The sequence below is a fragment of the Argiope bruennichi genome, chromosome X1, assembly GCF_947563725.1.
Source record: "Argiope bruennichi chromosome X1, qqArgBrue1.1, whole genome shotgun sequence".
NCBI classification, from domain to species: Eukaryota; Metazoa; Arthropoda; class Arachnida; order Araneae; family Araneidae; genus Argiope; species Argiope bruennichi.
The window spans coordinates 26,738,209-26,751,205 of NC_079162.1; the positions used below are offsets into that span (position 1 = coordinate 26,738,209).

At 31.2% G+C, this 12,997-nt stretch overlaps 1 protein-coding gene across 2 annotated transcripts in view; it reads right to left on the reverse strand.

The window, feature by feature from the left end:
* Positions 1-12,997, reverse strand: part of LOC129958327 (uncharacterized) — a 139,813-nt gene that overhangs the window by 55,595 nt on the left and 71,221 nt on the right. For both annotated transcript variants that reach the window (XM_056070738.1, XM_056070739.1), the window contains exons 3-4: positions 9,836-10,299; positions 2,698-4,314 (exon numbers count right to left, since the gene is read on the reverse strand). In XM_056070738.1, the coding sequence (XP_055926713.1) occupies positions 2,698-4,314; positions 9,836-10,286 (2,068 nt within the window). In that variant the 5' untranslated portion in view covers positions 10,287-10,299. The remainder of the gene's footprint in view (positions 1-2,697; positions 4,315-9,835; positions 10,300-12,997) is intronic.

Consider the following 12,997-nt stretch of genomic DNA (forward strand, 5'->3'; position numbering starts at 1 on the left):
ACTGAAACGAAATGGGTCGCTTGCAACGAAATGCTTTTTCTTTGCCTGTGATTAACCGCGATTTGCCGAGAGTTGGACGATAGGCCAGGCTAATCCTGACGAGTATCGCTTCCAGTGGATTATTACGCAGGACAGGGGAGAGATACCACTCAAAGTCAATGAACCTTCCCTTCCGATTACTTGGAATCTGGTTTTTGCTTTAAATCTCTCATTCTGAGAGTTAATAATGTGAAATGAGGTATTTGCATTTGTAGAAGCCGAAGATGAACGACATGTTTTCGTATTTCTCAAACCCACCGGCTTGAAAGATTGAATTGAGAATGGTTTCTTGCCCTGAATGCCAAATTCATTTTAATCCCACGCTGCACGATTTCTTTAACAATTATCACTCATGTAATTCAGAGTAAATAAGTGTAAAGCATTTATAAAAAGTTATATTAAACGCAATTATTGTTTTTAAAATTCAGTACACAATTCCTTTGTAAAATCAATGACCATGCATATATCCAAATCATATACAAGACTATGTGCTTCTACTGAGCCTTATGTGGCCAAATGCGCCTTATGAACTTATATTCTTTAAAATGATTTTTTTATCAACTATTTTTTATATAAACTATGTAAACTACACGATAAACCTACATGTATATAATACAATAATTATCCATATTACACAATTTTTGTTTCAAAATTGCACCATATGATGAAAAGCCAGATCTTATTATGACCCAGAGCTTACTTCTGAAAACTATGTTCTGATCAAAATCGCGAATGATACCTTTTTATATCAGTTTTGTGGAGTCAAAATAAAACAACGAAAGCGTTTAAAATTTAGTACTGATATATTATATTTGAGAAGTATTTATAATAATTTGATATTTTTTTTGTTTCATACGTAGAAGAGCATTCAAATATAGAAGTCATTGATCTAATGATTCTTGATGTAAATAACTTAAATCTGTAAAAGACATTCAAGATATTCTCGTTTATGATATTTGATCATAATTTTTTAAATGAGTGCCATATTTCGTTTGAAAAAGAATCATTGACGTATTTGAATTTTAAATAACAACTAAACCCATAACACTAAAGGTATGGGATGGATATAATGATATATTCAAATCATCTTCTCACTTATAAACCAATTCAGCTATAAAAGAATGGATAAATTAGAATATATATATATAGCAATAAAAGTGTCAGACATAATCAAACTGACGAAGTATAAAAAAAGGTGTATGCTGAAAAAAAAATGCCATATTAAAGCAGGAGTTAGAAGACAAATACGACTTCTTAAAATAATGGAAATGTTTTCAAATTTAAAGCAAAATAGATTTTTAAATATCATTTTAAGTTTAAAAAAATGTTTCTTAAAAAAAATCTAATTTCCGAAGAAATTAAAAGGAAACACTTTAAAAATATCAATTTATAAATACATTCTAGTATCCAGAGGGAAAAAAAAGGTGTATGCTTTAAATATTTAATTTCTCATTGTATCTTAATACCGAAACGCAAGGTATTTGAATTTTTTTAAACAAAAAGTTCTTTTCTTATCAAAACAAATACAACGATATTGTTTGGTTTTAACAATATTTAAACATTTAAGATATTTTTACAATAGTATTTAAATATTAAATAGTTTTTAGGAGGGTGGAAACAGATTTCTATAAACTTTTCATGTGAAGGTTTAACAATAGCAGGCGCAAAAAAAAAAAAAAAAAATCGTAAAATTTGTTCCTCAACTTTGTTTTAGTAAAGACACAGGGTTATTGTTTTTATATATGATAATTAAAGAGGAAAATATTTAAAAAAAACAAAACTATAAGGGTTTATATTTTCGCATTTTCAAGAATGCTATATATTTCGTTAAACCTAATACTACATTTCTCAAAGAATAGAAGATAAAAGAAACGAGTAGTTTTGATTCCAAATTGCGAAGTATGCAAATATTCAATCCAGCGAGCTCAATCCTTCATTTGAGACCTGCACAAAAGAACAGATTCCACCATCTCTACCCAAATCTCTTCAATCTTGTCGATAGCCTTCATACCAAGAAAGCTGTGGAGCAGAAAGCTATTCCGACTTAAATGCGGGTCAAACTGAAAAACAAAAACCGGTGATCGCGGCAATGCTATCTCGAAGCAATTTTTATTTCTATTCGAGAAGTTCCCAAAATGTTTCAGACTTTTTGCAGTTTTTCGAAGAAAAAATAACTTGTTTATGTGACCGAATCCTTGCGTCTGTTGTTATAGGCATTTCTGTCCTTTTTCTTTTTTTTTTAAACAAACAGTTACCGGTCCAAATGCGAAAAGAAAAACCTTATTGGATAAGAAAAACATTTCAATCCAATAATGTAACACAATGAATTTTCAGGACTGTGCTTTTCGAAAGTTTATACTCATGCTGAATCATCAAATTAAGTAAAATTTATTTAATCAATCAGCTTAATATTTTCAAATAATTTTTTACCCGTTGTCTGTGATGAGAAATGAGAATAAGTTTTGTCGCAAATACATGTGTTCTACGAAAATGAACGTGCAAAAGATAAATATCCATTTTTGGCATTCAGAATAAATGAAAATAATAATCATTATTTCACAAATATATTTTTGTCAATGGCTTCATTCATTTTTATTAAAACGCAAAACAATTACTCAATTTAAAAATGGTTTAACATAATCACAAACAAAAACTTACCTTTATTAGAAATGTACTCGTATCTTGAAGATTCATCTTCATTTATATCGCCTTCAACATCGGGTAATGTTTCGTAAGTATTCTGATTTACTACAGGCGAATATTCCTTTCCAGTTTTGAGATCCTCATTATAATCTAAAAAGTTTGACTCTATATCTTGCACAGATACATTATCAAAGAAAGCTTCGTCACAGCCTGGAAGGAACTGAACTTGTTTCTTTCTTTGCGAATCTTTAGATTCTTTACAATTTTGAAAAACGCGAGAGGCATCTTCAGGCTCCTGTATGGCATTATCACGCCTGCGCTTCTTTTTCAAAATTGATTTTAACTCATTTGATGACGATGAGGTCCATGTCGGATATTCCGAGGACAATGTTCCTCCACTACTACTGCAATCACTTGATGACTCATATTTCGATTCCTGTTTTGAATTCACAGAATTCGTACAAGGAATTGATGAATGGTATTCAGATTCGTATCTGGACTCTCCGTAATCATCATTGTCATCGTAAATGTCATCCCGCTGTAATGGGTTTTCATAGTTATCACAGTCAGATGGCATGAACATGCTTTCAGATTTCAAGGATGAATGAACGGAATTATTTACATTAATATTAGGAATATATGTGTCATCTGAAAGTAAGGACGACATCGACTTAGAAATTTCTCTAGAAGCATAACCTAAACCATTATGTGGCGAGTTGGATGACTTGCGCATAGGAGGAGGTGAATAGGTAAACTTGGGATCCCTCAACTTGGAACTGATTACAGTTCCTTCATCACTTTCATCACTGTAATCATAATCAGGATCAGGTATACAGATAGATTCATCTGAAACTGACAGCTTTCTCCACCTAGCCTTACCAGAATCACAGTTAACTTCTAAATCATCTGAAGGATCACAGTCAAGATCCAAATCGGGAGACTTAGCTCTATGATTATCTGTGAAAATTCTTTGTCCTCCCACTAAAACGCTATGCGAGTCACTGTAGATAGTGTTATCACTTTGCGGCTTCTTAAATTTATTGCCAAATTTTTTGTTCGCTATTTGTCTTGGTGATCCACTAGCCGGTGATAATTTAGATTTATTTTGAAGCTTTAACCATCTGGCTTTGTTCATTTTAGCTATTGCATTATCACTAAGGTTGTCATCGATATCACTGTCGTCTATTTCAGAAATAGATGGGGTTTTGACAACTTTTTTGATTAGATCGTAAGCAGTGACATCGCACTCAAGTATAGATTTCCTAGATATCATTCCGGAATCATTCACTCCAGAACCTTTGTATCCTGAGCTCTTATATTTAGAGCTTCCAGTTACACACTTTTTATAACCGGACATTCTACTCGTAGATTCAGGTTTATTATCAGTTTTGTCATCTGTTACTAAAGGAGATTTCATTTTTTCGGAATTTGCAGGTGTTTTCATGGGTAATCCACCATTTGGGGACCCATTAGTAGGAAAAGCAGAAGCACAATATTTGCAACGTGTTTGATTACGGGAAGATTTTATGTGGGAAGATGAAGATCCTTCATGTCCCGGCCGTCTTCTCACCATACAAGCACAAGCTGGCCCAGGAATTATCTCCACAGGTGGAGGAGGAGGAACTGAAAACACTGAAAGAAACAGAGAATTAGTCAAATAGTTTGAAACCTAAATATTTGCAAGCGACAGCATAGAAAATGGTACAAAAATTAATTGAATCTCTATATGAAGGACAAAAACAAAAAAGAACTTTATAATTAAACTCGAAAACCAGAACATTCAAAATACAATGCAAAAACATGATAAAAAATTTAATCAAGGACTGAATTGTTATAAAAATTATAGATAAAATTAAAAAAATTTCTTTTAATTGAAACAAATGTAAACTCAACAACAAAAAGAGCTTAAACTGCAAGAAAAACACGTGAAAAAACCTTTTTTTGAATAAAGCAGTTGCTACTGTGATAGAAATTTAGTGCTTTATGCAAAATGAAAATTTATGAAGCATTAAATGCATCTTATATGCCCTTTTTTATTTCATTGCAAAGAAAATATCATGTAATAAATGAAAAATTGCTACGTTTCACAAAATATTTTCACAGTATTTGGTAGAAACCCACTCCAATCAATTACAACAATTAAATAACATAATCAACCTTTGTATTACTGTTAAAAGATTAAATACAACTAAATTGTATAAACATATAAGTTAACAATTATTTTAAAAATAGATTTCTTTTTCCTCTGGTACCCAGTTTGTTAGTTCTTAAACATTTAAAACTATCTGTATCATTTCACCAAGAAAAGAAATCAATACAAAGCGAATAAATGGGAATTCTTAAATTAATATTCAAGTTATCTGATAAATTTATTTCTTATGGATTACAATTTATTTGATGTAAGAGGTTTAAATCCACATTTTGATGAAACTAGTGAGATAAAAAAAATTGTATGCAATCATTTTATACATATAGAGGTCACATTTATAAATATCGGTGCTGATTATAAATTAGAAATTCTTTAATAAATGAAAATAATGCTTTGACGAAAATGAGAGCAGTTAAAAATAATATTAATTCTCTGACTGGAATATTTGTCATTATACTTCCCAAGTACATCCTAAATAAACATTTATTCAAATGTTATTTTGGTTAGAAAGTTAACGGCCTATGGAGCTGGATTTTCATAATATCTATATGGGATAATAAGGGAATTTGCTTAAAAGGAATTTATTACAGTTTAAAATAGTTCTTCAAAACTAAGATAATATCTGAAGGATAAAATTCATTTTTAAAGAAATGTGTATTTATGTACGACTAAGAAAAGGGCACTTTTATAATTAAAAGTAAAGTTTCAATTGATTATTTTGTACAAAAACTTGCACATGTTTTCAGGAAGGGAAACAAAGAAATAGCTCGATTCCGCACATTCGAGACCTATGCCAGTTTTTTTTTTTTATGATATAATTATTAATGGTGATTATTCAATAAAATATGTAACAACGATGATGATTTGATTTGGTTTGTAACTTATTTGTTTAGATACCTGTCTTGTTTTGAAGTTCCATGAAATTTGTTTTGGAATGAATCTTGCAATTTCAAAGCGTAGTCAGATAACGAGGACGAGCAACTGAGCTTATACTCTAATTTCCAAACTTCCACCCCATCAAAGTGAAGACATTTGACCCAGATTCAGCGGAATCGCGGATCAAACCAATGAAAACGATGCTGTTTTACCAAGACATAGAAACCCTACAATTATCGATTTCATACCCTAAGGAAATCGATTTTTTAGCAATTTTAAAAATATTAAAATAAAATTTAATTACAGGAAATGTTTTCCCTTCAAGTTTCACGAATGCGTACAAAATAAGATTTCTAGTTGAGTCCAAAATTTGGTACAAATTTACAATTTTGAAGATAAGACCACATAACGTATTTTATTTATCTAAGTGAGTTTACAGTGTTCACAAGCTGGGCAAACAAATCGAAGGACATTTAATATATTGACGGATTTAAGTTAAAATCTGATGCACTTTTATAACTTTGGTGATAAAGCTGTATGTTAAATTTCGACCATCTCACGCATGTTCTTTTTTTTTAATGTGTCAGTCTGCCCTTCTTTCTACATGAGAATTCAACAGGCTTCAGTTGATAGATTTCATCAAAAATTGTAAAAATCCACAATTTTGGTTTAGAGATTACATATCACATTTCAATTGTCAAGTTTTTAGCAATTTTAAGCAATCGCACACATAATTCCATAATTTGCACAATCAGACACATAATTCCAAAAACTTTGTGTTAGGAGAGGTCCGATATGTAGAAATTCGGCAAAATCTCGAGGTTCAAATTTTTGAAGATTACAATATTTTCTTTTTGCTTCCTTCGTTTTCGAGAAAATAACAAAACGACATTAACACACGTTTGTTTTAAAAAATATTCAAAAATTCCATCATTCAATGATTGAGTACAAATGTTCATTCTCATTTATTTTACTTTTAAACCATAACAGCACATAACAGAATTTGTAAGATGAAGCAGTTAAATTGGTGATAAGAACGCTCTAAATGTTGCACATGGATGACACCATACGGTAAATTAACGCTAATTTTTCAGATTCATTTAAGGCATAATTACTAATATAGTTCGTTAAGTCCAATCATTAAAACGATCTTTAATGATCCCTTGAGAAATAATTGCAAAAGGATTATTAATAATAATAATAAAAATTCTTACTGGTCCATTGCGAATACAAAAGCAAAGAATGAAATGAAGCTAACTTTAGAAATTAATAGCAATAGAAAAAATAGATCAGTGTCTCTCTCATTAAATAATAATGAACTGATTTACAATATAATTAACCCAAAAGCTTCCTCGCGTGCATCAGAACACTTAATGGATGCCAGAAAATATTCACAATCGGATTTTGTATTAACCCTTCATCAGGCAGAGATTCATTTATGCATAACTCGTTTTATTAAACTCTAATCCACAATCTAATTTTTAAAGTAGATTGTGGATTAAAATCTACATTTTACGAATTTTCATTATAATAGTATTTTCCCATGAACTAATGCATAACCTATTTTCAGGTAGAAAGAGTAGAATTTTAATAGATATTTTCTTTCCGCTACGCGTATATCTCATGTTGTAAGAGGGTAAAGGTACATTTTTATTTGCGAAATGATTAATAGAATGAAATAATATAGTAAAAAATTTTATTTATAAATATTTCATACCATTAAATTTTCTGTATAAATATGTATATTTCTCTCTCTCTCTCTCTCTCTCTCTCTCTTTGTATTATATATCCTCTAATTTAGGATTGTTCATTTCCTTTTGGCGGCGCTTTTTGGGCGATAATAGCCCATTGTTTAACGTTAATTTGTTGGTCATTATGACGGAAAAACACCGTTTGAATATCAACGGGATATTTCTCCACCTAACGTACAATATACCGCGATATTCTTTCCTTTTTGTTTTTCATTTTGTGGTTTTGTGCGTTTATTTTTATATATATCTTTAATTATAAGACTCGTTTTTGTAAATGCTCTAAATTTCTGTTTATGAATGCAAGGAATATACAGGATTGTTAATAAGCGAAATAAATTATATATTATTTTTTGAGATATGCATACAGAATCTTGAAATTACTTTAAAAATATCAAATATTTTCTTACACCCATTTTCATAAAATTTAGTTGATGTATAAAAAAAAAAATTGAAAAGTGTAAGGTTAAACAGATTTCAAATATTTCAGTCAGCCTTGTGAATAGAATAATTCACATTTTTTCAATTTATGCAATATTTGTCAAGTCTATCGAAATTTGAGAAATTTATCAAGATTAAAATCTCATAAATCATATTCAAGATTTCAAGCTAGCATTCTTAGAATACTGTAATTTTTTTTCAAATGATACGTTTCTAGCCTCAAATTTTTTCTGTAAGCTAAATAAACATGCAATGGAAAACGTCGCATATTTTCAACTGCAAAAGAAAAAAAAAATCACACACATGAATGGATTGCACGAATGGAAAATGGAAACCGCGGAAAAACATGTCGAATAATTGGAAGAAAAAGCAGCAATTTTCTTTTCTGCTTGAAAATTGAAATAAGTTCTTATTTCGTCCATTCAAAAGTGTTATTATGAAGGATTTAGTGCTTTTTTTCCGGAAGAATGAATGTCGCCTTTTTTGGTATATTTATCTTATTCAAGTATGGCTACATATTATTACTATTAAATTCAATTTCGTAAGTTTTTGTAGTTGTTGAAAAAACAGAAACTTCACTTTTAGGCAATTTTATGATTTAAAGAGAATCATATTTTAAGAAACAAAAATTTGTCAATCACACGGCTTTATAATTTTTTTTTCAATCAGGAATTCTTTTTGGTCCAAAAATGTTTACGAACACAATTGTAGATTTATATAATTAATTACATAATTGTAGATTAATTTAATAATTTACATAATTATAGATTAACTGAAATGCAAAAATGAGCTATTAATTATTCATGAAGATGATAAATTTACAAAGTTGAATGATAATTTCTTATCAAAAAATCGCATTTCGGGTAGAGATTCCGTATATTAAGATGCTCAAATACACATATAGATAAATTATTAGTCATCTAATTCTCATAGGAGGAAAAAAAAATGACCCAGCTGGTTATTGGATAGCAAAGGCTTCGCCCAAACCTCCAGTTGCTTTGAGAAGAAAAATCATAGATTCTTGGAATGCTGTTAAATATGTAGGCAAAAATTCACACTTTAGACTTTCTTCCAATTTTTGCTAAAACTTAAGAACAAAAGATATGTTCATTAAAGATAAACTGTACGTAACTACTCTGACTGTGGCGAAATTTTCATTCATTTATATTTAAGATTTTCGCGCCATAACCTACAAGATAAAATAATATTGTTAAATAGTTAATACATGGTGAGTATAAAATCATATCCTGATTACAAAGGGTTGGTATGAAATAATCGTTGAAGATAGAAATATACAATTTTTTGCCACTACATTGTCGTGTTCTCAATGTTTTTTTTTTTTTTTTTCTTTATTTAATAAATTGCACATCTAATCTATACGAGTAAATGAAATTGTATTTTTTAGATAAATGAAGATGAGAGAAAAAGCAGAATGGGTTTTGTTATTCCATGAAAGGAAATCAACTATTGATGCTCAAAGGGAATTTAAATATTGATATGGATGATTGCCACACTATTTTGTGATAATCAAGCGCATAACACATGCTGTGTCTCTTGTTACACAACAAATAAACGTTGAAAAATCTTTAATAAGAACCAGAATAGCACATTTCATTTTTCGAGCTACAAATGGAGCACACGTTAAAATTTTATAAGCTAATTAGTATAATTACAAATTTAACTGAGAAATAATCAGATTTCTAAAGGAAATAAGTGTAAGTATAATATTTATTGCGTAATAATTTTTTACAATCTGGGCAAGACATTATACTCACCCTGCATAATTCCCTCCGTATGCTAGACATATCTTAATATATGGGGATTGCTATTTTAGGTCTAAGCAACATTATGGATAAGGGTTAATAAAGTCGTAGCTATTAAAGCTGACTTTATTCCTTTTATTATCAAACATCACTGTAAAGTAAAACTAGGCATTTACCTTCTTTGGTAACGTCTTCATAAAGGGTCTCTCTCCACTCGTAAGCTTCTGGTGGATACATCACTTCTCGGGGGCATCCCCGATTCAGACTTCTTACAGAAGCATACCACATGTTGGATGGTCCATAAATAGCGTGATAATGCGGGGCTCTCAGAGCTCCATATATTGCGCTAGTTGAATGGGCCGAAACTGATCCATATTTATCCTTATAATGCTTGGCATATGTAGAAATGTCAAAATGTTCCCCCTTTTTACTGGACTCCTTGCTCTTTTTCTTTGGAATGGCCGGTAGATGGCGCTTGAAACGAGTCAGGGCAACAGCTTTTGGTGGGGTCTGAGTCCAGAACTGTGGTGGCGCCCCCTCGTAGTGGAGACGTCGGTAGCGATCTTCCATCATTAAATCCCGATTTCGAGATATCGACGTCTCAACCTGATAACGGATACCTTCCATCGAGTTCTACATTCTGCAAAAAAATAAATTAATTAATTAATAATGAATAACGAGGGGGAAATGATAGCTTAGATCGATTTTCTTTTCATTAAGTGTATTTCAAAAAATAAGCAGAATGATATGTTAAATTCTTTCAAAAATTCTTGGTACGGAAAAATGTAAATATCCAATTTTCACTTCATTTTGCTGAAATTTACATCTTTTTAATCTTATTATTAATGCAGATACTTGGAAGCCTTCAAAAACTGTAAATGTAAACTACTGGGAATTTTCATACGAGGCCTGAGGCCTTTGAATTCCAGATGGCCTTTTATAATTTTCATGATGTGATAACACATTAAACATCATAGACGTGTGTCAAACGGGCATCGCATTATCGCTTCTCAAACTTAGGCATTAAAACATTCAACAATGCTATAATACGATATCAAAACTATACATCATTTACAAAATCTCAAAATTTTTAAATGAATCAGTAAAGCAGCACGTTTCCGAAATGCCGTCAATGGTCTCAGCCTTAGGACTAAAGGGATCCAGGTTCGAGACCCGATTCCATCGAAGAACCGCCTTGTTCAAGTGCTCGTTAAATTTATCAGAGACAAACGTACTCCCTTAATGTGGTGTGAAAGTTTGAAAAGGGTGCCAGCTCAAATGCTGTTCTGAGCATCTGATTGCGGTTCGAAACAGTGAGGTCCGTCCCAAAATAGCCCTAGTGTTGCTTTAAAACAGGGCATTAATATAACTAAACTAAAGCAAGAAATTTCTTGTTTATGATTATTAGAGGAAAAACAATTCTGCACATTTACTGAATGAATTTTCAAAACTAAAATGCTAAAAGTTTATAGTCCATTCATATTTAACTCTTAATTTGCTTAAATCAAGCAATCAAAATAATGATGATTCTATTTGCCACAGAAATCTTATATGCAAGCGTATCAATATATTTATCAAAACTTGTTGGTATAGCGACGCAATGAAACGCAAAAGTTTTGCAAAGATAAGGTTTTTTTTTTAAATTTATTTATTAGCTTCTCCATCTCGTTTATTTACATTATAGCTAAAATAAATATCAGTATTTCATTGAAAATAATAAAAATTATTCCAAAACGTTAAATAGTTATTAGAATTTACGGCAAATGAATTTGTATTCGCCTTTAATTCTAAATGGTGAGAAAACGTCAGGGTAATCAAGCTTTCATGGTCTTTGTTTTTTCACATAATAAAATTTCTCCCCGAGCTCCCAATAAATAGAGGATATTAATTTATTCTCTTCAACTGAAAATGTTTAGCGTATTATGGTGTAATTATCGCCAAACTAATGCATATATTTGAAAGAACAAGTTGGAAAATAAGACGGTAGAACATTAGAAATATTATTCATACTATGCAGCTTCGAAATACGTTCATTAATAGTGAATATGCAATTTTGGTATTTAAAATAATACAAAATGTTGAAACAAACTAGTTATCTCTGAGACTTACAAATTATTGAGTACTTGCATTATACTAAAAACCACAAATAGTAGGAATAATAAGCGTGATATTACTATTAATAGAGTCCTTATGAACTGAGCATATCAACTGCTTTTTAATTTTGTTACGGTTAAGTATCCTGAAATTCAAAGAAAACTTTTTGAAATAATGAACAAAAAACTGCTCTTCATTTGAAGTTCCAAAAAAGTTTAGGTTAGGTTAAAATCGTGGCTAACTTGAACCTCAGAGTGTTTCGAAGACCCAGAAAATTGATGTTCTGGAAACAAAATTCAATTGCGTAGAAGGTATTAGAGAAACAATGGGTACTATCGACAAATATAGAAACCAACAATGCACATTATCTGTTCTTAGATTTATATTAGTAGACACGAAACATGCTCCTACTTATGACAGACTGCACTAGTCTTATCACCCAAATTGAGCGGTCTTTGCGTGAACTAAAATTTTAATATGAAAGAAGACAATACGCCACAAGTTGCTTTTCCGCATTGTCTTTATAGTTGGCTCATTCACCGCACGACAGGTTGTTTGACATTCGAAACCAATGGACATGCTTTAAGGGTGAAATTTTAGCCTTACTGTTTTTAGTTTCTCTATTGTTTCCTCTTTATTGAAAGTCGAGCAGTAGAAACATATGGTTGGGGTGGTAAGGATTATCCAAGGTCGGTGACTACCAGTATCCCACGGGCAGTTCCACTCCGTTTGCCGCAGCTTCAGGTCACCGGCTCTGTGGGTCAGATGCCACGGGTCAACGCAGCATCACCATTACTAATTGTCTTACAGAGAGTAGGATGGACTGGAAGCTTTGTCTCGGCTTTTTTTGCATAGTCTTTATCGATAAGGCTGGCGATTTACAACAGAGAAGCCATGTAATGCATCAAGTTTTCCGAGTTCCAATGGCTGGTCTTTCAAATTAAAAAGAAGAAAAAAACACTTTCTTATTTTTGGTTTGATATAAGATTTGTTTGACTGATAAGAAAGGACAGTATAATGTTTAGAGAATTCTTTGGCAACTAAGCACCTTTTATACTTTCTATCAAATTTCGCAAACAAAGAGCAGAAGCTATTATTGAACGGCTCATTACAGAAAAAAAGCAGGGCCCCAAACTAGAAATATTTTTTTTTTTGTAGAAAGCTGGTTAAGGAAGGGGGGGGGGTAGACAAATCGTTTACTGTAGGAAAAAAAAAACGTATTCAAACAATGGTATTGTTATGGG